The sequence below is a fragment of the Volvox carteri genome (assembly GCF_000143455.1).
Source record: "Volvox carteri f. nagariensis unplaced genomic scaffold VOLCAscaffold_39, whole genome shotgun sequence".
Taxonomy (NCBI): domain Eukaryota; kingdom Viridiplantae; phylum Chlorophyta; class Chlorophyceae; order Chlamydomonadales; family Volvocaceae; genus Volvox; species Volvox carteri.
In genome coordinates, this window is record NW_003307582.1 from 1192014 (window position 1) to 1216196 (window position 24183).

At 55.1% G+C, this 24183-nt stretch overlaps 4 protein-coding genes across 4 annotated transcripts; 1 reads left to right on the forward strand and 3 right to left on the reverse strand.

The window, feature by feature from the left end:
- Nucleotides 1-548: 548 nt before the first annotated feature.
- On the reverse strand, nt 549-4721 carry VOLCADRAFT_106207 (uncharacterized protein; the record flags this gene model as incomplete). The annotated part of the gene is made up of 9 exons (XM_002953982.1): nt 549-721; nt 1747-2006; nt 2345-2446; nt 2642-2716; nt 2802-2942; nt 3332-3550; nt 3895-3993; nt 4264-4485; nt 4623-4721. 9 exons carry the CDS (start codon nt 4719-4721, stop codon nt 631-633), a joined length of 1308 nt encoding a protein of 435 aa, XP_002954028.1. The 3' UTR covers nt 549-630.
- Nucleotides 4722-5752: 1031 nt separating this feature from the next.
- On the reverse strand, nt 5753-11766 carry VOLCADRAFT_94809 (kinesin-like protein with TPR domain; the record flags this gene model as incomplete). The annotated part of the gene is made up of 10 exons (XM_002953983.1): nt 5753-5995; nt 6749-6988; nt 7091-7160; nt 7466-7599; nt 8176-8417; nt 8726-9005; nt 9486-9642; nt 9917-10131; nt 10937-10964; nt 11702-11766. The coding sequence occupies 10 exons, from the start codon at nt 11764-11766 to the stop codon at nt 5753-5755; spliced, it is 1674 nt and encodes a 557-aa protein (XP_002954029.1).
- Nucleotides 11767-12346: 580 nt separating this feature from the next.
- Nucleotides 12347-16851, forward strand: VOLCADRAFT_106208 (uncharacterized protein; the record flags this gene model as incomplete). Its single annotated transcript, XM_002953905.1, has 5 exons — nt 12347-12383; nt 12498-12932; nt 13560-14587; nt 14808-15597; nt 16324-16851. The coding sequence occupies 5 exons, from the start codon at nt 12347-12349 to the stop codon at nt 16485-16487; spliced, it is 2454 nt and encodes an 817-aa protein (XP_002953951.1). The 3' UTR covers nt 16488-16851.
- A 344-nt stretch (nt 16852-17195) lies between these two features.
- On the reverse strand, nt 17196-23671 carry VOLCADRAFT_118567 (uncharacterized protein; the record flags this gene model as incomplete). Its single annotated transcript, XM_002953984.1, has 14 exons — nt 17196-17377; nt 17580-17716; nt 17892-18067; nt 18400-18537; nt 18820-18957; nt 19260-19379; nt 19792-20043; nt 20225-20329; nt 20687-20794; nt 21018-21152; nt 21686-21772; nt 22777-23007; nt 23335-23415; nt 23498-23671. Coding segments are annotated over 14 exons (2064 nt in total), but the record flags the coding sequence as incomplete, so codon positions are not given.
- Nucleotides 23672-24183: the final 512 nt, after the last annotated feature.

Below are 24183 nucleotides of genomic sequence, written 5' to 3' on the forward strand. Positions count from 1 at the left end.
TGGACGTAGATGGACGTTGACTGCAGAAATTGACGCTGCTTGCCAGCATGCAGATGTACGGTTATGAGTCGCTTGTACAGATCATCAGACCCTTGCTTACTGTACGTCTGTTGATATTCTAGACGTACTATGACCACTACTACAGGTGGATGGCAGTGGGCTCTGCTGCTGGGCTGCTGATTAGCTTTTCCCACATCTTTATAGCTAGGCGTTTGTAAGGCGCCTCCTCAGCTCCTGTGTACTGCAATGACTTCGTTCGTAGGCATGTATGAAATTTATCTGCTGGTTTTTGCCCGATCGCTCAAGGCGTGATTGCCCGTGTCTCCTACCTGACTTTCACGCAAACAACGCACGGCGGCAAGGTACTAATCTTTACACAAACCAATGCGCGTGCAATAGGGATGTAATGCTAGGGATTGTGACCCCTTAGCTTGCCGGGTGCCAGCAAAATATCCATACGACCTAGCTGTACAAAGCCCTTTTAGGTATGGCCAACCACCTGTCGGACGGGGAGGCAGACGCAATGAAGTCATTTAAAGAGCAAGTTACGGGGCGGGGAGAATTTTCACACGGCAGACCGAAGTTCGATTATTGAGACGCTTTTATTGGGAACTGATGGTATAATCGTGCTTAAGGATCGCCCTTAAGGTCAAGCGGCAGGTAGTACCGTACTGGAAGAATCATTGAGTGGATGCTGATGTCCACCACACAGTACGGCCCTCTAAGGCGGTGAGGCAGACGCAATCACAGCTCATCCTAAGAATGTACATCCCCAACGTTTCTGAGCTCCTGACAAGTCTTGGTGGTCGGAATTTAGGCCATCCTGACCTAGTAGCCTTGTTTTCGAATACAAATGAAATAAGCCCGCATGCGTTGGAGCTCTCATCTGTTCGCATATGCGAAAAACGCATCCTATCATTCGACGCCCTACCCGTCTGGCAGACAGCTGCAGCTACTGTTAACTGCAGCTACTGTGTTGTCCCAGCATTAGACGTCACTGCCCTAACAACAATATATCTTTCACTTGATGGATTTTGCGCGATTGTAGATAGCGCAGACAGACAATTATGCAAGTAGCAAGTCATACGCGTAAGAGCTTGTGGCGACCGGGGTCCTGACGCGACCATACCCATGCTGCGGCGTGCTCGCCAAGTAAGCTAGTCAGCTGGGAGGAAGCTTCCTAGGTGTACGCAGCAAGGAATGTTGCTCGTACAGCACAAAAGGGCCGCAACCAGTAACTGGCTTGCTGGATTTCATAATAGACATCTTTCCCGTTGAATTTTTTACGCATGTCCGACGCGTATCAATCCAATATGTAAACCCGCCAGCTGTACCCAAAAGCATTCCGTTTGAAACGTAAATTCCTTAGCGGATTCAGCCCGGATGATACACCATAGCAAAGAACAACACAGCCCCCCCATTGTTCCACCGTCGCCCATCTTCGTTGTAATACCGGCAATCAGCACGGCACTCTTTCCGTCAGCCACATGCAACGCTGCGCCTGCTGCAGTGCACACCCGAAAACCCACAAAATTGCCCTCAGCATGCTTGGAACAGAAAACATCCCAGTAAACACCCACGTCCGAGCCATGGCCAGGAGAGCATTCTCGTAACCGTCAAGGTTTCTTCGGGAGGCTTTCCGCCTTGCAGCGGTGTTCCTTTCTAGTTGGGAGCACTTCCGGCGCCATCCGTGCCGCCGACCCGCTGCATAATGCGACGGGGTGCAGTGCATGCAGTCCCGCTCACTTCTTCTTCTTCTTGGCAGCCTTCTTGGTCTTCTTGCCACCCCCTGCCAGGGCCTTCCGTACACGGTATCCACGCCACCAGGCCTGGATTATGATGGCCGCCTGAACCCGTCGCGCCTCGCGCATTTCCTCAAACTCGACGCGCTCGCGCTCCTCTGCTGCCTTGAGCTCTCGCTCCCGCTTCAGCGCCTGCTCCATCTTAAACTTCTCTTCGGCCTTCTTCAGCTCCAACAAGTCGCGGGCATGCTGCTGCTTCAGCATCTGCCACACACAGGAAACACGGCCAGGAACAGGAGAAAGCGAACCTTCACATGCGATACATGGTCGTTAAATTCAGCGCAGGTCGCCGCTGCTCCTTGTACCATTGGCAGGGAAGAAGTGTCTGTATGCTGGTACCTGCTCAATCACAGCCTTACATTGGGTTTCGAATGGACAACTATGCACGGCTGCGGCGCACGACATGCAAGCGACTGCAGGTCCTTCGTAGCTACAGTGCATGTGCACGGAAAAAAGTAAGGTTGCAGGCCGCGAGACCAGCGTGTGGCGGACCAGCGCTGGCCCACTCCACCCCAAGAAACCAGCAAGCAGCCATAGCTCACCTCGAGCTCCTTCTCCCGTGCGGCAAGGTCCTCGTCATGGCGGGATGCCCAGCTGACACTGTCCTCCTGCATCTTGGAAGCGATTTGCCGGAGGAACTCGGCCTGCGTATGCACGTTAAAGCGTCGCCACACAATTTCACACGCGCCAGCCTTACAATGCGGGCCAGAAGGCTTGCCCCAAGTGAAAGAGTGCCCGGCAAGATGTGCGTAAAACTCGAGCATTCGAGGCCCATGAGGACCAGCAAAACATGGCTGCGGGGTAGCTATTTCAGACCCAGTCCGGGGCAAGCAACCAACCTGGGTCGCGTGCACCGCCTTCTCGATATCGATTTGCTGTTGCACAAGTCCCAGTTCCTTTAGGAGGTCCTCCAACTGCAATCGGCGAAAGGATGAGAAATAAAAAGAAAGGAAGGGATCAGAAGTGGTGAAAAACTAAGCCGGCTTTGAACGGGCTTACCTGAGTCCGCTGCAGGCGGCGCTCGTGCTCGTTCGAGGCGGTGAGATCCTTGCTGAGGTAGCGGGTCGACACCGCCGTATCCATTTTTAGCGTCTTGAGCTGTTCCTTTAGAGACACCAGTCCCTTCTTCTTCTCCTTCATCTGTGTAAGGCCACGGCGTCAACCAAGGCTTAAGCCGTCGGGTCCGGCCTTCCCGCTCATGCAGGCCGTCTAGGATCCCAAAAAACAGAAAAGTGTGAATGATGTCTTCACCAGTTGGCCCCCAACAGCATCAAGATGCAAAGGGCCATTCGTTAACTAATCCGCTCCTCCGCAGAAGGTCGCTCCCTGTCATGCCTGCCCCATCCATCCGCGCCGCGCTGCCTCCAGCATGTATCGGCCTAGCCAGCCAAAGACAACTACCATTGCTTGTTCATGCCCAGGGTCAAGGAGGATCAATATCCTTCACAGGACGGAAATGGTGTTCTGGGTTCCTGTGCAGATGCACTCTTATGCTGCTCTGTACAAGCCTTCCAAGACTCCGTCCTCACCTTTTCCTCGTGGTCCAGCTTCTCCTCGCGCAGGTCGTTCCGGAGCTGCCGCACAGCCGCCGTCGTGTTCTTCTCGCGCTCGATGGTCTCCTCCATGGCCTGCTCGGCAGCCTCCTGTGCCATGACGCTCTCCAGCAACGGCTGCAGCTTGCCGAACACCTCAATCTCGTTAAGGCAGCCGGACAGCAGCAGCTGGAGCGCCTGACGCTCACTGGCCACCTGAAGAACGGCACACGGCGTTGACCCAAAGTGGGGGCCTTTTGGCGCGACAATAACCATCATAAGCAGTTGCCAGGGCCGGACTCGAATACTGTGACTGCCGGTAACCGATATTAGCAGGCATTGCTCGCTAGACGGAATCGACCCATATCCCAATCTCTTTTCCGAGCACCTGCCTGGGGGCCCAGGTGGCTTTCGCAAGCCCCGACGTTATGGTCACCGCCGTCACATTGGACAAATCTCTTGCATACCAGCTTTTGCGGCGTCTCTCAGCATGCAGGCGAGGCCTTGCGCATCGGTACGGTAAGTCGGCACAACAAGGTGGGGTTGCCAAAAATGCGCACCTTCAGCATATTCTCCGCGACGTTCGGGTTGTCCTTCAAGTTGCGGCACAGCTGCTTGGTGCTTTGTCGCAAAGCCTCTGCGACCTTCTGGAGCTCGTTCTGCGGTTTGCAGAGTGCGGGCCATGCATTGTTCAGGCAACCGCTGACGAACAATTTGCGCGTTGAAGCTTCATAAACAAGTGGGCATACCAGAATTTGTTTTGTTCAATCCTCACTGCCTAGCTGAAGTACCACATGTGTCAGGATACCTGAAATTAGGCTAGGGAACTAGGGAAACAGGCTAGGGTTGTGTTCTTCAGTGCTACTGCAGCATTACTTCTGTATGCATTATCCATAAATAACCCCTTGCTCTCCCCTGCAGCTAATCACCTGGTTCTCCATCAGCTTCGTCTTGTTTGGCTGATGGCGAAGTACGTGCTGCATCGCCACAAGCTCCTCGAAGCGGCCCTCAAGCTTCTTCTGCTCAGCAATCATGCGGGAAATCTCCTCCCCCACGCTCTGAGTAAGCTCATGAGCTTGAACCTTCGGATCAACTGTGATGACGCCGACAAGCGCAAGCTTTTCAAGAGTCTGCTTTAGGATTGCGTAAATCTGCGTTTGACATGGTACCGAGGACCGATGGAACATACTTCATCAAGAAATAGTCCAAGGGCCTTAAGATTGCACCGAGGTTGCCATATCCTGATCAAGGGCAAAGCATCCCGGAAGGGGCCGCGCAAGGTCCTCACATGCGTTGCTTCCAGCGGAGTCAGTTGCGCGCATTTCTCCGTTGCCTGGCGCGTGATCTCAGGCGGTATCTTGCCGCTCGTGTCCCCCACGCCAACCATTTTACAAAGTCCAGAGCTGAGCTAATAGTAACAAGGTTCCTGACGCTCGTCCCCAACAGCCAGCAAGAATGTGGTAAAAATTAAAAGTCAATCCTTCGAAATGAAAAGACTCTAGTTAGGCTTGGAGAAACCCGCTGAGGCTCCCCCTTTCAATAAGCATGGCAGAGGCCAAACCTAAGGGAAGTCAGCTTATCACTGCCTGAGCGAACATTTTTTTGTAAAATTTTACGTGACACGCTTAAGGACGATCGAGTATGATAACTAACCCATGTAGGTGCGCACAAGTTTTTGCCGTACAGGTGTTTCTTCCGGTACTGAAGCCAGCACATGAAAAATCTCCGATACAAGCAATCTCCATTTCCATCTTACCCTAGTAATCCCCAGTTCGTGTTGCAGGCGTTTCGCCTGAAAGGGTTCAGGCGCCGCAAGCAAGATATCAGGCACCGATACAAGGGGCCTCCTTTACTAGTGTGCATGACCCCTTACAAGTCAGTTGTAAAACACAGAACTTGGCAGCTTTGACTTCAGCCTTGATCGGTAAGGAGCGCAATATCGGCGCTGCTATTTGGATGACCCAACTACCTGCCACGACCCACAGACCGTTCCTGACCAGGCGGAAACGATTCAGCGCCACAGGCTGGCCTCCAAATCCCCTCGCTTGAGAGAACGTTGAAACTCCTTACCATGCACAATCCCGACCGCCGACGCACACGCACGCATTCCCTCCCAACTCCAACAGATCCCAGCCGTCCAAGCACCCGACCACCGCCTACACACCACCAGTCGCGCACCCCTGCCCTAGCCTTCCATACCTTCCATACCCGCCTTGGAAAATCCAACATTTTTGCACTCGCCGCCCCCCCTTCTCTGCTTCATTCGTCAGGGCTTCGTCTCACACCCCCTCCCCTTGCAAGGCTGGACACCAAACCCTTCCATTCTCATCGCCTTTCCTTCATTATGCACACCAGCTTCCGGTCGTTATACCTTCCACCATCTCGTCATTCCTGCTTTCCAATCCCGCCTTCCACCCTTCAAGCTAGCAACTCCGCTGCCACGCGCTCTTGCTGCTCCAGCACCTTTCGATGCCTCTCCACCACATCTACGCTGCCGCCGCCGCCGGCCGCCGCTCCCTGGCCCGCCGCCACCCTCGCCTGCAACACCTGCCCCAGCCGCTCCAACACATCCAGCAGCTGCAGCTGCACCTCCACCAGCAAACCCGCCAGCTCGTCTACGGTCACGCCTGCAGGCAGCTGCCGCCGGCCGGAGCCCACCGCCTGCAGCCGCTCACAAGGACCGCGCACGCAAGACAGAAGCAGCACCACAAGGCGAGGGGTGGAGAGAGAGTGTTTTAGAGGGATTTAGGCTACCAGAGATGGGGATACGGCGGGATCAGTGGGTTGTGGACCGTAATGGTGTTGGTGGGGGCCCCTCCAAGCACACGGGGTAGCAATTGCTTGGGACCATACGCGGTGGGGTGATAACTATGTACAAAAGGAGTTTAAGAAATAACTAGGCACCAAATAGAAGTGTCTTAGGGTTGACCATGACGGAGTGGGTTGGTGGTTCCTCCAGGAGGCATGGGAGCGAGGCGAGAGCCAGCGCGGAGTTAAGGATAAAAACAAGCGGATAAAATTGGTAAGCAATGGGCCTCACCCGCAGGCATCGGCATCCTGTGCGACAGCCATGTAGCACCACCAGTAGCAGTTGGCTGCAGGCGTGCTTAGGATCCCGTAGGCCCCCTGGAAACAGCCAGAACCCCTAGGCCTTCTTCCTCCTGACGTTGACTCCTTGTTCCTTGCATATGATTCCCCCGAGCTGCCCTCTTCAGCTTATTACTCACAACCCTTGCCGGCAATGCCCGGAAACACATCCACTCTGCAACTAAACCGCCTCGGACTCAGTATCGGCCTCGGCACGGACAAGCACGGCCAGGGAACCCTACTATACGACACGTCATGGCATGTTGCCCCACAAATGCTCCGTGGTTGGCCTTACGACCATTTGATGGCCAGGCACCACCCGCGCACCTGCAGCAGCTGCTTGCCCGCGTGCGCTGCCCCCGTAAGCGCCGCCGCCGCCTGCTCTAACCGGCGGTCCGCCAGCGCCAGCTCCGCCACAGGCTCCGCCGGCGGCAGCGGCACCTGCGAAGCCAGCCGGGGACCCGAGGGCTCCCCGGCGGCCGGCGATGGCGACGAGGAGGGCGGTGCCTTGGCGCCCTCTTTGCTGCCAAATGGCCACCAGGACCAACCCCTTCGCGTGGGTGAGATCTGGGAAGAGGCGGAATTCGGAGGCGAGGTCGCGGCATCGGTGCTGTTGGGGTTGCTGGACGTAGAGGCGGTTGCAAGTGTGGTTGCTGCTGGATCACCCACTCCCGCCAGAGTGGCCACGAGCTTGGCGGCGCTGCCCAGCGTGTGAGCCGCCCGCAGCCGCTTCAGGAGCCTGGGGAGCAGCAGCAACAGGGCACGACCCATGGGTCAGGTAGCGCCCACCATGAATCGGAGGTTCGGACAACAAAGCGTAGCTCTGGCGTGGCGTGGCGCAGTCCTCCGCGAGGGCGTAATGAGCCTGACCCGTACAAACGATTCAGGATAAGGCATGCAGACGCCATCTCTTCCTCTGCTTCGTCGTTGCATAAAACGAAAGAGGCGAGGACAGGGCAGCGCTGGGGCCTTTCCTTGGCGGAAACAGTGGCTAAGGTGGTGCGGCTATTGTGGGGCGTACGGCGGGGGGAGACACACCCTCACCTTTCCGGGGACGGCCCCGACAGCAGCCCTCCCCTGCTGCACTCCTCCACGTTGGCGGCGCTGATCCGGGCGGCAGTCTCCGCGTGTTGTAACGCCCGCAGTGCTGGACCGGGGCCCGCAGCCGCATGCTGCTGCTGCTGATGCGACGGCGGTGATGAGGCGGATGGCGGAGACAAAGCTAGGGATGGCTGCTGCGACGCCGTAAGTCGTTGGACGGCAGATAACAGCTGCAGCTGCACAGCTCGGGAAGCCGTCGGAGCGGGAAAAAGATGGGAGAGACAGCGTGAGAGACTGATGTTGGGGTGGGGACATTGCCAGGGACAGGAACTCGGGCGGAACAGGGAAGGTCCCAGTAGACAAGCAGCGGGGGCTAGCCAGGGGAGCAGCGGCAGACTGGAAGGAACAGGTGCAAGGCTTTCCCCAAGTCTCTAAGCCTGCGCCCGAGCGAAGGATGGCTTGTAGAGTGGATTGAGCTATTCACAGTGCGAAGGGGTAAATGGACTGAGCAAATAAGGGCCCCACGGTTTGAAGTGCGGACCAGGTAACCATAGCTTGGCGGGAGGCTTGGCAACGCAGGAGAAGGGGTCCTTTCTTCACCTCTGCTGACATCGCCGTTTTCTTCGTCCCATGCTGCCATTTTCTCTTCCACGACTATCTGACTCGATATTGATCCGTCATTCGTGAGAAAAATTCCCCCTGGCAACCCCCACCTGTGCCACGCGCATCTCACTCTGCGCCACCACCAGCGCTTCCTCCCCGAACATCTTCCTTCGCGCCGCCAGTGCCGCCTCCGCTGCCGCCGCCGCCGCCGCTGGCTGGCCCGCCGCCGCCAGGGCTTCCGTCAGCTGCTCATTGAGTGCCGACGCCGCGGCGGCCTCCTCACTCCTGTCTGTCGCCATGTGCGCAACGGCTCGGCGCAGTGCGGATGCCGCCAGGTCGGGGCGGCCGCCAGCTGTGTGGGCGTTGGCGATTTCGGTGAGCCAGTAGAGCACCACGTTCACCTGAACCTTCTCTGTGTAAGACAATAAAATAACATAACAGGTGGATGGGATCTACGGTTGAGTGTGATCTTCTCACGCATGGGGGAGGTTTCCTTTAATTCAGGCTTAACTTGGGTGAGCATGGATGCGTGGATGTGTGGGCATAGCGCATAGGTCACCAATTAAGTAAATCCAGCCGAGAGCCAGGCAGTTAGCGGGTGCATTGGAATTGCTATGCAAAACAAACAGCCATACCCCCAGCACACACACACACACACACCTGCTTCTTCCAGCAGCCGCACCGCATCCTCCATCATACGCAGCCCCTCCGTCCCCTGACCCGGTACAGCCAGCAACATGTGACCCAGCGCAAAAAGCGAGTCGGCGTACAAGAAGTGGCGCGGTCCGAACATGGAGAGCCGCAGAGCCAGAACACGCTCCATGCTGGCTCGGGCGGCGGCCAGGTCGCCCCGGGCCTCGTAGCTGAGCGCCAGGTTATGCAGGGCCGCCACGAACAGCCAGTGTTTCTCGCCGAAATTGCGCTCCAACAGTTCCAGAGCCTGGGATGTGGATAGTGTGGAGGGGCAGGAGGCCTAGGAAGGGTCGGATGGGTTTCGGTGCCACGGCAGTCGCCCGAACCGAGCAGTTGGAACGATGGAAACGCACAAATGTCAAGAGTTGGATAGGGCCGTATAGGTTGTTTGACAAACGCAGAGTTTCCAAACCACAGCGACGGTGGCCACGAAACGGGACACCTTCGCGCTCTGCGTACTTCTGCTTTTTGTGCCTGGGCCCGGCTCCGAGGTTTCTTTCTTGCGCGCAGGGAGGTTGACGCGGACATAAACGTAGGCGGCGAGGAGGCAGGTGGGGAAAATATTGAAGGAAATGGAGAGAAAAGACCTTGAAGCAGCACCCCACGAAAGGAAGTACCGCATCAAGCGGATGGACCGGAGGGAGCGGGCGGCATCTCATGCCTCGCCACTACCGGAACCGCCTCCTTTCCCGGGGCCCTAGACAGGCAAACAGACGGACAGACTCACCTCCTTGTACAACGCTTCCGCCTCGTCCCAGCGGCCTGTGTTGCGTAGGAACTCCGCCAGATTGTTTTTCGCAGAGGCGATGTGCGGATCTTGGGGTTCGAAGCCCAACTGCGCCTCTGCCACAGCCTCGCGGAATTTAGCCTCCGCCTGAGCGTACCTAGGAAGTACGGAGGTGGGGTGGGATCATACGATGGATAAAGAAGCCAAGGATCAGCTGCGATGCCCAAAGCATCACCTGCTGGAGTCCAAAGCGATGATGCAAGTGCCCGTAGCTGGCGTAAGTTCAGGTGGGGTCAGGGAGGGAGTGTTACTGATTGGAAACGCATGCAGGAAGGAGACGCCAGCCAGCGATGGAAAACTGCCGATCGCGCGGGAGGCGTCAGGGAAAGGCATTATGGTATTCGTACGGTATAATCGTGTACGACGCTCACTTTCCAATATTGTAGTACTCCAGAGCTGCCGTACGCGCCATCGTCATCTTGGCGGTGTGCTCGTTAGTGACTGGATCGTACTCCAGAGGGTGGTTGGTGAGCGCCGGGGCTGCGTCACCGCCAGCACCACTGCCCCCGCTGCCGGCTGCCGTACCTGCTACCGTCGCTGCCCCCGCCGTCTGAAGTACGGCTGGCGCAGGTAGCGAAGCTGCACTCTGGGTTCATGCGGGACATGAGCCAATCGCTGAACAATTCATGAATGCCACGGTGGTGAGTTAGGATACGCCCGCATTGCTTGGTTTGACATGCACGCTACAAATCTTCCCAAATTGTACGGTAAATCTGTATGTACGGCGGGAAACTTCATAAGCCGCGCTGCAGAAAGGAAGCGATTACGGTGAAACATCTGATAAGCGGCTTGGAGGTTGCTTCGACCCCAATTCCGACTAGCAAGGCGGCCAGGTAAATGGGCTAAAGCACAGGACATGACAAATACTTCGCAAGAGATTGTCACGGTGCACAACGTGGTGGGGTGCGTCTAGCGCGGAGAAACGCAATAAAAGACCCTGACGCCCAAGGAGTTGGCAGGCCGTCACACGAAAGGTTGTCGAACCTTCCTTTAGCAGGGTGTTTAGCAGAGCTCCCACCATGTAACAACAACAACAACACTCGAAGTTCACCACACGCACGAGGCTGCTTGACAAGGAGAAACAAGACGCGGACACTTGTCGACGAGTCGGACCTGACGGGTCGGGGTATCGGCGTTGCATTTTCCAGAAGCAGCAGCTGCGACCGCCAGGAGCCAGGCGGCCCAGGTTGCTGCGTTAAGGATATGTGGCAGTAGTGGAAGGCATGCTAAGCAGCAAGGGCATCTCGCAAAGGCGCATGCAGGGGGAATCCGCTCAGAGAGGTGAAGGGCAGGCATTGCTGTGCTTCGCAGTTGCTATGTGGCATTCGCTGGATCGATACTAAGCGATGGGTTGCGGGATTTTCAGTTGCAGCGGACGCGGCTTGCCGTACCCGCGTCTTGTACGTCAGTACGACGTTTCTGTGCACGCATGTGGCAATGAGTGGGTAAGAGGTGCTTCTCCGACGGTTGCACGTTCCCAGGTTAGTGCCCAATTTGCGGAAGATTGTACTTGCCATGGGGCGACGTGGCTGGACAACCGCCTTGATCTGCTCCTTGGCCTCCGCCTTGGCTTATAGGCACCACCGACGCCTCAATCGCGAATAGTACACGACTAGGAAACCCTGTCGATAGGCATGGATACGTTGAAACACAAAAGCCTTTACCAAAAGTCATCAAGCGACGAGAACAAAGTCCGAAACTCATTTTCCTGTCTCTAGAAGGCTAAGAAAACTTTTCTTAGAGACTCATTTTCCTGTCCTAAAGATTTAAGGTAACTTTTTCTTGCGTTGGTGGTCATGGTTCTGTGGGCCTGGCGATTACTGCACTAGCATTACGACCTATCGACTCGACTTGATAGCGGAAGGGACAGTGCTCAGTGATATGTCAGTAGTGAAAAGCTTCATGAAAGCAAACGTCCGAACAGATATGGTTCGCAGAGCCCACAGCATTTACAACAAAGTCACAGTAACTTGAACCCCAAGTAACTTGGGGTTCAATCATTGGGAAATCCACCTCAGCCAGCGAGCTGTGCAAAGAGGTGCAGTAGGTGCTTTGAGAGAACATTTCAAGGGAATTGTTGCGGATTACCGAGGAGCTTGGCAGTTGCGCAACCCTGAGCTCTCGACGAGAGGAACTGCAACGACGTACACACTTACCTGGAAAAGGTTTCAACAGTTAATCTCGAACAGTCAAGGCTTGTATTTCGGCAGTCCGCAGTCATGGATCTCGGAAAGCGGATGCGCAATGGCTTTGAGGGCTATGAGCCCGCCCCATTTGCCGGGTCTTATGGTAAGCACGAGAAGGGCTTCGTTGGGCAGGGCGGCATACTGGAATGGGGGGAAATGCAGCAGCTGTGGTCAGGTGCCCAGCGGACTCTCAGAGGACGCGATCATCTCCAGCTCATGCTCACGTGTACAGTGCGATACAATAGTAGCAGAAAAAAGTAGCGGAGTGGGCACTTGCGCACCGCATTCCGAGTTGGGTGGCGTGACTGGGTTTGTCAACACCTTCCCTCGTAACGTAACATAGGCATGTCACACATATCCAGAGCGTCATGAAATGTTGAGTGGTTGGACCAGTCTCGCTGTCGCAACGACGTGTTAGGTTGACTATCTGAGCACAAGAAGACGCCCATGGCCCTCGAATTTCTCTATTCAGAAACACAGTACAAGCGGCCAAGGCCCGACGAAATGCCGGTAAGGTTTTGAAGCCCGGTCGCAATATCTTGCGCAAGGTTGTATCGCCAGACCAGCGGGCTTACATGATGGTGTGCTCATGTTCAGGTGTACCAAGGCTCAAACATGCAATTTAACAACCCTTACCAGATGCCAGGTTATGGTGAGTTCGTGTGCGAAGGAGGTGTGCATAAATATATCGCGGTTTGACTGGCTTCACATCTTTCGCTGGACGGTGTCCGGGCAGTGTGAAGCAGTGTTCATGGCGTCTCCGCAGGGTTACAGCAGCCGGTTCAGCAACAACCCGTACAGCAACCGATTCAGATTCAGATGCAGCAACACGGGTTTCAGCCCCAGGGGATGCAACCCCAAGGAATGCCAGTCCAGGGAATGCCACCACAAGGCGCTCAAGCATTGGGGATACAAACACAGGGCATGCAGCCGCAGGGGATGGCGACGGTGCCGGGGGTTCAGCCTCACGGGATGCTGCTTCAGGGAACGCAGCCGCAGGGGATGCAGCAGCAGGGAACGCTGCCGCACGGGATTCCGCAGCAGGGAATGTCGGGACAAGGAATGCCGCAGCAAGGAATGCCGGCTCAGAGTTTGACGGTGCAAGGATTCCCGCAGCAGGGATTGAATTCACAGGGGTTACAAGCGGCAGGCGCCAACCCAAACAACTCTTATGGCAACTCCACGGGGCTGTTAGGAACAGGTGAGAGCAAATGTTGTGCAAACACCCAGGCTGCACGGTGAGCAGGTGCAATATTTACCTAGCATGTTATTCAGTTTTTAAGGTCTGCCAGGCGCTGCTTTGCAAATTTGGGATGGTTACACCTGAAAAGAAAGGAAACACTTGCACAATCTTTTGCTCCTTCTCGATCTTTTAATGAAGTGGAAGCCACTTGAGAGCTGCTCCGGAAGCAGGAGGGCTGGAGAGAATGATTTAAGACGTAAACCATATGTCAGGATAAGTGGACTTGTCGGACACAAATTTTGACTACATCTCCCAAGGAGTGGGGCGCGGGATTCGGTGGAGAGGGTGGGCGGCCGTGTAGGAGCACAAACGGCTAATGGTTATGGCAAAGAAGCGGTCACTGGGCCACTGGAATTCGGGAGTCGTTTTCGCAATGAAATGCATAGGTGAGCGGCTAACTGCCTCTTCTACGTTCACTAATACGAAGGCCAGGAAGAGCAACATCACAAGGAGCACAGCTGGATAGCTAATTGTTACCAGGAACTAAGCCCGAAGCTGTGGGCCCTTCGTAACTTGTTTAGCTGATACTTTGCATTCCCCTGCACGTACGCGCTGCGTTCAAATATCGGCGGCGCATACCCCCAGGGGATGCCACTTTCGTGGGCGCGCCGGGGCCAGGTGGCATGGGCCAGGCGCAAATGGGCCCGGGCCCCCAGGCTATGGGTTTCCAGGGTGTCATGCTGCCATTTCAGCCGCAGCAGCAGGTGCTGCAGTCTCAGCAGCAAACCGTGATGGGTGGAGTTGCACATGGGATGGGGTCGGTGCAGGGTATGGCCATGCCTATGGATCCCCAGCAGCAGCAGGGTCAGGGAAAGCCAGGCTTGGGGTCACAGAACGCTGCCACTGGGTTAGAATTCCAACAGCAAGTAATGCCTTTACAGCAGCCCGTGATGGGCGGCATGTTGCAACAGCAGTCAGTTATGTCCAACCAAGTGCCACAAGTACGTGGACCGTACGTACAAGCTGGTGTGGAGCAGCAGGCTGGGAACATGGGTCGTATGCAGGCCCAGCTGCAAGACCTAGGTCAGGGGGGAAGCATGCTGCCGTTTAAGCAGCCTCAACCACCTCGAAGACAGCAGGAGCAGTCCCAGCTGAAGCAGCAGCTTGGGCTGCAGCAGAAGCCGCAGCCGGGGCAGCAGCAAAAGCAGCAACCGGGACAGCAGCAAAAGCAGCAGCCGGGGCAGCAGCAAAAGCAGCAGCCGGGGCAGCAGCAAAAGCAGCAGCCGGGGCAACAGCAGAAGCAGCAACCGGGACAGCAGCAAAAGCAGCAGCAAAAGCAGCAGCCGGGACAGCAGCAAAAGCAGCAGCCGGGGCAACAGCAAAAGCAGCAGCCCGGACAGCAGCAAAAGCAGCAGCAGGGGCAGCAGCAGGGGCAGCAGCAAAAGCAGCAGCAATCGAAACAGCCAGTAACCCCACAGCAAAACAAGTCTCAGCAGCAGCAAGAGAAATCGGAGCAGAAGCCTCCAACGGCTGCGCTGACGGCGACAGGCAAGCAAGGCATAGCTCAGCAGCTGCCCTCGGACGCCACGAACTCCCTGTATTTGGAGAACTTGCCGACGGACGTCACGCACCGGGAGCTTACGCACATCTTTCGCCCATTCGCTGGCTTCGTTGTGAGTATATGGGCGTGGTGGGTTGGTGTGGCGACTGTTAAGAAGTGGGTCCTTTTCACTGTTAACGTAAATGTGCCTCTGCGGACCATTGCATCATTTTCGTGGCTTGATTGAACCTCGTAGCTCAAATACGCCTGCGTGTTGTCCGTGGAATTGCCTTTCTCATCTTGCTGTGCACCTTTTGCGGCTACTGACTCGACCCTTTTCCTGTTGTTCGCAGACGCTTCGCCTTGTGGTGAAGGAGCACACCAACCGTGAGAAATCCGCGAAGGCGTTCGTCGACTTTACAGATGCCCAAGCAGCCACCGCGGCCATGTCAGCGCTGAACGGATACCAGCTTGATCTTGAGGGCCAGACACCCCACGTGTTGCGTCCCGTGTACGCCCGGCCTCCTAAGGAGCCGGCGACTGTCAACCGGGGTATGGGATCTAACACAATTTTGGATCCGCCCCCTCCTGCTGTCAACAGCAGCAGCGGGCCTCGCAATGACGGTGTCAGCAGTGGTACGCAGAAGCGCAGCACCTCAGCTCCAGCCGGGAGCCAGCAAACTGGGCCTGGCAACGCAGGGCATGTTGGGGTGAATTCCCTTCGGGGCAAGCCAGCCAGCAAGGGTCCCAAAACATATATTGATGGGGGTTATGGGGAGGGACTCCTATCGGCAGCTGGGCCCAGCATGGGTGCCAAGCCTTCAGGACCAGGTGCGGCACCGATGCACGTGCATGGACGGGGCCGGGGCATGGGGCCGGGACACGGCGGGCGGGGTATGGTGCACGAGGCCATGCCGCGCGGGTATGGCGGTCTAACAAGGATGCGAGTTCCAGGACCAGATTTCGGGGCGGGCCCCGAGTTTGGGCCGGGACCAGGGTTTGGGCCGGGACCGGTGCTCATGCCCGGACCTCCTTTCGGTGGGCGGGAAATGGGTGGAATGATGGATGACATGGGCATGCACGGTCCTCGTGTGCCCATGCACGGTCGCGGGTTCGTGGGTGGCCGCGGCAGGGCGCCCGGCGGTGGGCTGGGCCCGGGGAGGTAAAAGGGCACCGAAAGCTAACCGCCCTAGGTTCCTTGCAAAAGGCTTTGGAGGCCATTTTTAAATCGAAACATGCTAGCTTTACCCTGCAACGGGGTATGCAGGGCGAGCTCCGCCTGTGACCACGATTCAGGTTCCAGGGTTCGGTGTGAAGGGAGGAGACTTGCCTAGCTGGTTTGCAGCAGATGAGGGTTGGGCGGGTAATCTTGGGATTCTCGGGTTGGAATCGTAAGACTCACAAGAACATAGATGCCTTCTACAGATTGAGAGGGGTTGCCGGCGGGCAGGTCCCAGAAGATAAAATCTTAGGAACCTTTAAGGCAAGTCAGTCAAAAGCCATGGTTCAAATTAGCCGACGCAACACATTCTGTATGGCCTGTCATTAGGGACAGGTCGACTGTGTTGTCCCTTGACAGAATGCGTGGAGGTTCTCCCCGTAAGCGACTTCCTGAAGAGTTGGTGTGGGTTGAAGTACAAAGTTTAAGGATTGTTTTGGTAGCTGGGTTGGCCATATAAATCCACGGGGTTGCGTAAGCCCACAAGGCCCCGAGCAAAATTGTGAGATTCTCTTAGTTGTCTGTGCGTTACCAAGGGATGACCAGCGACCCTGGCGCTCTGTGGTGGTAAATCAAGATAATGCCCCCATCAATAGTGGTGGCATTACCTTGCGCAATGGGGTTACACCTCCTTGCTTCGCTACGCATAGCGCTGGCCTTTGAGGATATGCCGGAAGGTGTTACTCTTGCGGGACCTGGACATGAAGCTGACGCATTTAATAGGTTGGCGAAGGCGCTGGTTCGCTTTAAGCACGAGGATTGTGTTGGCAAGGCGGTCGGGGCTGAGTTGCGCAAGTGTGTGGCCTCGCAATGAGCACCGTGCCGTGTCCGCCACTCGGCTTTGGGGTCACATGACCTGTGCTCCCGTTCTTTGCATCGTAGACTTCGAATTACTAACTGCTAGTACCGGTCCTTATGCCGATACTTGGCAAAGCGGGCTTGCGCGTGTCTTACAGGATGGTTCTAATGTGTAGGTGTCGGCGGTGTCGAAGCATGTTCCCTCCAACAAAAAAAGATGTGGCCCTCACAGCTTCTTGAAGTTGTATCGTTAGTCTGAGGCGAACCATATCGGCTACACCACGTATCGCTTGTATAAAGAGACACCGAAAGTCAGGGATAGAAGCTGTTGTACAATCATCGTTGAGCGCCATGCGTTAAATTATGTCATGGAGACGATATGTTTACAAAGGCTCCCAGCGATTCTCTTGGGAGATGTACCGACGACTCCTGCAAGAAAAGATGTGTTATTGTCGCATTAAACCGCATGCGCTTATTCAATGCAAAATAGCTGCCCACAATCTCCTTTGCACACGCTCGTCAATACTTGGTAATGTCCATGTTGTAATATCAATTTTGTGACGCAGGGGCTGAGAACGTTAAAAGTACGAAGATTAATGTACATCCCAAAGTGTGCGCGATGACAAAATCAGTAAAAAAATTAACCAATAAATGGAGAATCCGCATCGACATATTCCACCAGAATTCATCTGTGGAAGGGAACACGGCTTTGGTAAGCCCTGGATTATCCGGTGACAGATTCCAAGCGGTGGAGTAGTTCAGACGTCTCCAACGGACCGTTGCCAACCGTGGCGAGTACATAAGAGTAGTACGTCTTCGCCATGTCTTTAATGCCAGCGTCGGTAAGAGCGACTTGTTCAACATACACCTCATTGCCAACTCCGTTGTGGGAGGTAGGTACGACTCCTGCACCGAAAGAAGACGCGCGAGATTTATATGTGAATCAAAACCCACTTCTTGTGTGGTTCGAAACACAACTGGACAACTATACATCTACCATTATGTCAAATAGCCGAATTTCACAAACACCGTGAAAGACCCTATGCAAAATGCCAGCCTTTCTAGATAACCGCTGTGTAAGTGGACGGTTCGATCATAAAAGACACACCTTTTCCTGGGGGTTTCGTCTCGAAGTCATCGGCATCTCCGTCTGCTAGCACGTCCATGACATGTTGCAGATTGAGGCGCTCCCGCTTAATCGACGCTATGCGGATCCGCGCCATAGCTTCCAGCTTGGATGATATCCTGTACATTGGCCGGAAAAGGTAATAAATGGCCGATTATCTAAGGGTTAAGATGGCCTTAGGTACATAAGCTGCCGAAGGATATCACTGCGGAATAGACGAGGCGCACACACTACAATTCAACTATGTGCCTAATGTCGTGGCGTGCGCCCGAAACACAGCCTTCACCCACTTACTGTGTCATTGCCGCACCGCAACCTTGTGCGCCGCTGGGTGCCCCGCTGGAGGAAGCGGTACCAGGCTGTGCCGCCAGCTGCTGAGCTGGCGGCAACCCAGGCATGGCATGAGCTGCGAACGGCTCGAAGATTATGTTTTGCAGATTGTGCATGTAATGCGTTTGCAGAATGCTTCCCTGGGGCCGTCGAAATGAGCGGTGGGAGAAAATTAGTAGCGAATACATTATTTTCAGCTCGTTAATGGACAAAGTTGCCACTGCGTCCCATATTGTTGATCCTACGTAGTGTTCGGAGTGCACTACAATTGCCTAGGGGCATCCTAGGGCATCCCTTAGCGTCACTGCCCAATGGACATACTGGTGGGCCAAGGTATCAACCACATATCCCTGCATCATCCCTTGCAAGCAGCCTCTTGCGATCATCTATGGCCGTAGCCCTGTATGACATGTCACTCTCACGACTCACCTACACATGCCGCACGTGTCCGTTTCGCAAGCCACCGACTCACCTTGCAGAGAGCGTCAAGCACCTTGCCGTACCAATGGTCCAGTGGCCACTCCGATTGCACAGAGCGTAGGCATGCTTCTGCGGCAGACGCGCTGCCCTCGAAGACCGGCGAGCAGCTGTCAAGCTTACCGCCCTCTTCCTGTAGCATTGGCAAGAGCACCAGAATATAGCACCTAATAACACCAGATCCAATTACTGAAGAGATTCGCTAATGAATGAACCTTAATAATTATTAACACCCCATAAATCTGGTAACATATAAAATTTGATTCAAACGTCACCTTGAACACCACGTTACCGCAGAGCACGCCACCGCACGTGGCGGATACTGACCCTCATTGCGATAGGATGCAGACGCTCACTTGATTGCATCCGCTCACCGTGCTTCCTTACTCATAGGCTACCTAAGACTCGGCCGCACCTTAAAGCTTAAGCATGCGACCGCTGGGATGTTAAACCTCAGCGGCAGCAAGTGATTGCAGTTTGCACGTGTCGCTAGCGTGGAAAGCAAGTTGTTCACCAGCATGAGCAGTGCCACGGCCCAGAGCCGATCCGCGTCCTCGTCTGCAACGCAGCGCAAAAGACGGCAGTGGCGCAGCACAAAAGATGACACGATCCTTAATCTCCTAATCAGCGCCGTCCAGCCATAGTCCAAAAGCGCTTGCAACACGTCGCAAATTACCTTACCAAATTCAGCACAGGATCGCTATCATTAGCTGCAGTAAAGCTACTCCTAAACCCTCCACATGTCGTACCTCCGCTACCGGGCCGCTCTATGCCCCCCGTCCCGCTGGCAACGCGCTCCACTGCCGCCGCTGCGTTTGTTGGCGGCGCATATTTGAGAGCCTCGCCAAGCAGCACTTTAGAAAGGCGCACGCCGTGCAGCAGCAGCTCCGGCTGGCGACTTGCTAGGCACGAGGCCAGCACTCTGCTCATAATCGCCACATCCGGAGGCGTTCCCAGGGACACGTTCTGGGCCATCTGCATCGCCCAGGCAAATGCATCGTTACAGCAGTAACGACGCATAGCTTATATGGCTGGCCGGATATAGATATATATAAACTGAAGCAACTAAATAGTTAATTATCACGACAAACCTACCATTCAAACGTTACTCCCACACAGCCTTTCACAATTTTGCAGTGGGCTACCTTCAACGGTGCAACGGATTTTTTGAGTGGATGGATTAGAGAGGCAGGGCCAAACTTCGTGGCCATGTGGAGTAGGGTGCGAATAACGGGATCGCTGAATAACTGGTCGCGCGCCCCATGCCTGTAACAAACGATACATTTTGTGTATGTCAATATTGCATAAGCATTGCGGAAGGCGCACGACTTCATGTGAAAGGACAGGTCCCTCAGTGCATGACGCGGCAATAACTGCGAATCCCCACCTGCAGCACCATGTCCATCAGCCCGAGTGCCTGCTTCTCATCCCGCAGCCCGGGTCCACAAGCCGCCAGCACGGCGCCTAGGAGTTGGCAGGCAGTGGCGCGCGAGTCCGAGTCGGCTGGTCCCCAGACAGTGATGATGGCGGCCAGCTGCTGTAACAGCTGCGCAGGCGCGTGGCCGCCAGGGAATGTGCGACCTGCCTCCTGGAAGCCCGGAATGACGAGTGCGGCTGCGAGGGCGCAGTCGAGGCAGGCCTGGAGCGCCACGAGGGAAGGAGTGGAAAAGATTAAGATAACTAATAGAAGCGGGAAAAGAGGATAGCGTACGATAAGACCGGCCCCAACAATGCAGTGATCCAGACGAGGCCCATGGAACAAAGCCTGATATGCTTTACTACTTCTTGTACGGGTCACAAGCCAAGTCGGCATCAATTACCTGCGCTTGCTTCGTTGGTGTTGCATGATTCCGCAGTACGGACGAGATCGCCTCGCACATCTGCGCCGCATCACCTACTGCCTGCGCCAGCTGGCGCATAGCGGCCTGTGCACGTAGGAAAATGGGAGTAGGACGGCATGCGGCATCCAAGCGCCATAAACAAATACGCAGTGGACACCGAAAGACAAAAGACATCCTCGAAATACCCCGATGCCAGCGACAAACTCGGCCAGCGGACCTGACTGGTGAGCGATTCCCTCCACAATAAAAAATGTAGTAGCCATGACGGCAAACGTAAATGCCTTAGCCAAGGGGGAACGTGTTTGCAATGGTGGCATGTGGTTAAGAAAGCTCACGGGGCATTAAGAAGGCTCACGGGGCAATTATGCCGCGGCGCTTGATCATCGCTTTAGAAGTATGTCCTAAAATCGCGCCAAAGGCATTTAAGCTTCCCAGGCTTACGATGATGGTGCTCCGCAGTTGGAAAGTATCGCTGAACTGGTCGGCAGTGAGCGCCCGTGGCAGCTCCTGCAGCGCCATGCTGAATGCCGACAGCGAATAAACTGGCGCCTGCAGGGGATTGCCATGACCCACATCAAGTAGCAAGCGACCCACGCTCAGAACTATTGCAGGATTCGCAGGAACGCCATGCCGATTGGACCGGGTACGGCCAGATATACGCCGCGACCTACCAAAATGCCGGGCCGGTGCACGGCAGTACATACGTGGATTTGGAGCCGTACCGTGCGGATTTCCCGAGATGCATAGTGCTGGGAAATCCACATAAATTTACCTGCTGCAATGCCAGGTTGATAACGACCGCCCGCTCATCGGGGCGCAGGCCCGGTGCACTGCTGTGGCGTACGAGCGCGGCAAACAGGGGAAACGGTTGGTCGGAGCAGGAGCTTTGCACGATGGCCATGAGCTTCTACGGTAGGGATAGAACATTGGGGTGCGGACGGGCCGGGGACATTGGCGCATTCGGGTTAACCGGTGTGGCTGGATATGTTCATTATCCTACAGAAAATGCCTTACTCAACAAGAGGGTGCAACTGCGAGTAGGAAATTAAGCATCAGGCCGGCACTCGTTGAGGGTGCGGATCAGCGGGAAAAGGCATACAGCAATGACGACACGCAATGTGGCCGCATATGGTAGAGCATGAGAATGCTTTAGTCGGGATGAGAAGTAGGCATTGAGCGCTTGAACGCGCCCTTACCTACAACGTACATGATGGTGCATTCCAGACGACTTCGCAAACGCCAGTTGCGACGTAGCTGACATCACATGAACTTATGGGGTTTTGCCGCTTCCGTGGAAAACACCGGACCAAGGTCGGGTTACACCACCGTGCCTGATAACCCACAAGGTACATAAATCATGTGTAATATCTTCCGATGTCAAGATCCTCCCATCTCCATGACCTGTTAGGTGGGGAGCCACGGCACGATGGTTCGCCTTACCTTCACAGAGTCCGTCTTTTGCCAGCCGCCTTCTTGATCCAGGTGCCGGAACAACGTCTCCATAACCCGGTACACGGTGCTGATGTCCTGACAGGGCGCATGCATAGAACAGAGGGGACCTTGCAAGCCGCAATCCTTCGTAACCGGCAGCAAGGCATTGGGCTAACGCCAAGGCAAAACGCAGCTCCTTGCTACCAAACGCGGGTGTTCAAGACCATGCGGGCGATAAGGTAACGAAACCATACTTATAACTAAACAGGATGCTTGGACCAACCGGAGCTAGCCTACGTGCGCCACTCATCATCGGCGAAACTGTTTCATTTCCCTTCCACATGCCCATGAGCATGGTAGAGCTGACCAAACACGCGGGCGGCCCTGATTTCATTCCACCAACTTGCGTAAAAGGAAATTCCCGAGATGGTACTGCACGTTGTACACCTGACGCACACTGGATTGACTGTCACGCTAACATGGGTCTACGACGTCGTGTTGCAAGTCACATGGCACAAAAGAACCAAAGATGAAAGCTGACGACGTACATCCCGGTGACGATCTAACCGGTAAGAACCGTTACGCCAATGAGCAGGATTAGTGGAATACTTCTCTCATCATACGCAAATGCCAATTGACTTGCCTGCAAGAACGGCTTAAACTTCAGGAGGACGCTGTGTGCTAGTCCACTCGCAGTTGCCTCGGCCGGTTCTGCGCTGGGTCCACCTGAAGCAGGGCATGCTAGTGGTGTCAAGACTGGAACTGGTAGCAATCCAACTGGCATAACTCCCCTTATAAAGTTCGTGGCATGACCTTAAACGTCATTTAGCAAAACCAGCTGCATCCAGGCCCATTTCGCGCGTCCCCATCTTTAATTCTGGCTTGTGGCTTCCAACATGGGACAGTGTTCTAGGGCCTGCCATCCGAACTCTCCGAAGAGAGCTCGGGTGCGTCTTTGTAATGAAGCGCGCAGCATGATAAACGGCCTGCCAGGTACACCCACGGCTCCGCAATGCCACAGGGCAACCCCGCAGTCGTCATCTCCCTGCTCCATGGTCCTGCACACAACAAAAACCGCGAGCACTAAGGTAGGCGCATACCTCACCTGCTGTGCTTGCGCCCGCGCTGGTATCCAGGTTCTTCAAAACCGCTCCCATACTCTCCTCCAATTTTGTGGGAAGCACCTTGAGTTCGTGACACAGCTCCACGTACTCCGCAATGGCACCCAGGCTGGCGATCTTAAGCTGCTGCTCCCCAGCCCCCTGGCCTGCAACCTCGCAAACGGTTGCCACCAGCGGCTCTATGGCCTTCAGCTGATGCTCTACGGGGCTCTACAGGCATGGGTTGGTCATCATGCCGCGTACACGGGCATGAGGCCACACCATAAATTAGTCCGAGAAGTGCGATACGATTCCCGCGGGTCTGTATCTGGTCTCAATACTGGTTAAGTGAGCCCCGACGCAACCATGTCAAGCCCACGGAGCTGACCTAAGTCACGACGCACAGGAGGTAGAGTAGAGGAGGTAGTGTCCTGTCGTCTTGACTGCCAAATGGAGCTGACAATGCCACTTGGCCCGGTCTGAATATCACAGGCCCCTGGGTCCGTACACGCAGTTCCCATGCAGCGATCAAGTTCATTGACCTGTAGCAAGCCATACCTGCGCCCTGATATAACTTCCAAGAAGCTCCGCGCCGAAGCGTTTTACCATCGGCTCCGGATGAGCCAAGAGGGTCTTTACCTGCAGTCCACCAGCGATATATCTAGCAATCCCCGTACACACTACAACCATCACCGCTCACTTGTGCTCTTACTGAACTCACAACTGCGTCCGGCTCGTCAATCAGCTCCTTGGTGAAGTAGTTAAAAGTGAAGTTGCTTTCTTCGTCCATAGACTTAACCAGCAAATATTTATAGGTGTATATCGCGATTTTGGCCTGTCCATAGCCGCGATTCCTGAGCTCCTTCTTCATACGCCTCGTCAACCTTCGTGACACCTGCAACGTTCGACGAGAGTCCTGATCCCGGCTCTGCATATCACCGTGCTCTTACTATAGTTTGAAATCCTGACCTTTGCAGTCCTTGCTGGATATTTCTGCAAGTACTCTGCCAGTTTCTCCATCTTGCGTTCGACAGCTTTTGGCACATTCTGTCTAGGGTCCGGAGGTAAAGTAGGGAACACGTCTGGAACTAACCTATTATAAATCTTCCTGGGTTGCAATGATGCTGGCGGCGAAATTAAGCAGGAGAGCATTGTCTTTTGATAATTCGTTACGATGCTCAGTTCAGCTCGCGTCAATGATCAAAGCATCGCGTGGATTTGCCAAATTGGTATGGCACAGTTGCGGTTGTCGGGAGCAGTCAACGCCGTACTGCGCAGGGCAACTCTGGTGTAGTGTAGTTGTCCAAGTGCCAAGCCTGCCATGTCCCAAAGATGTGGCGTTTAAGCTTTCCTAGCTCCAACCCTTTCGTTACTGTGGTTTCGCTTTGTACATCGTCGTTTCCGGGG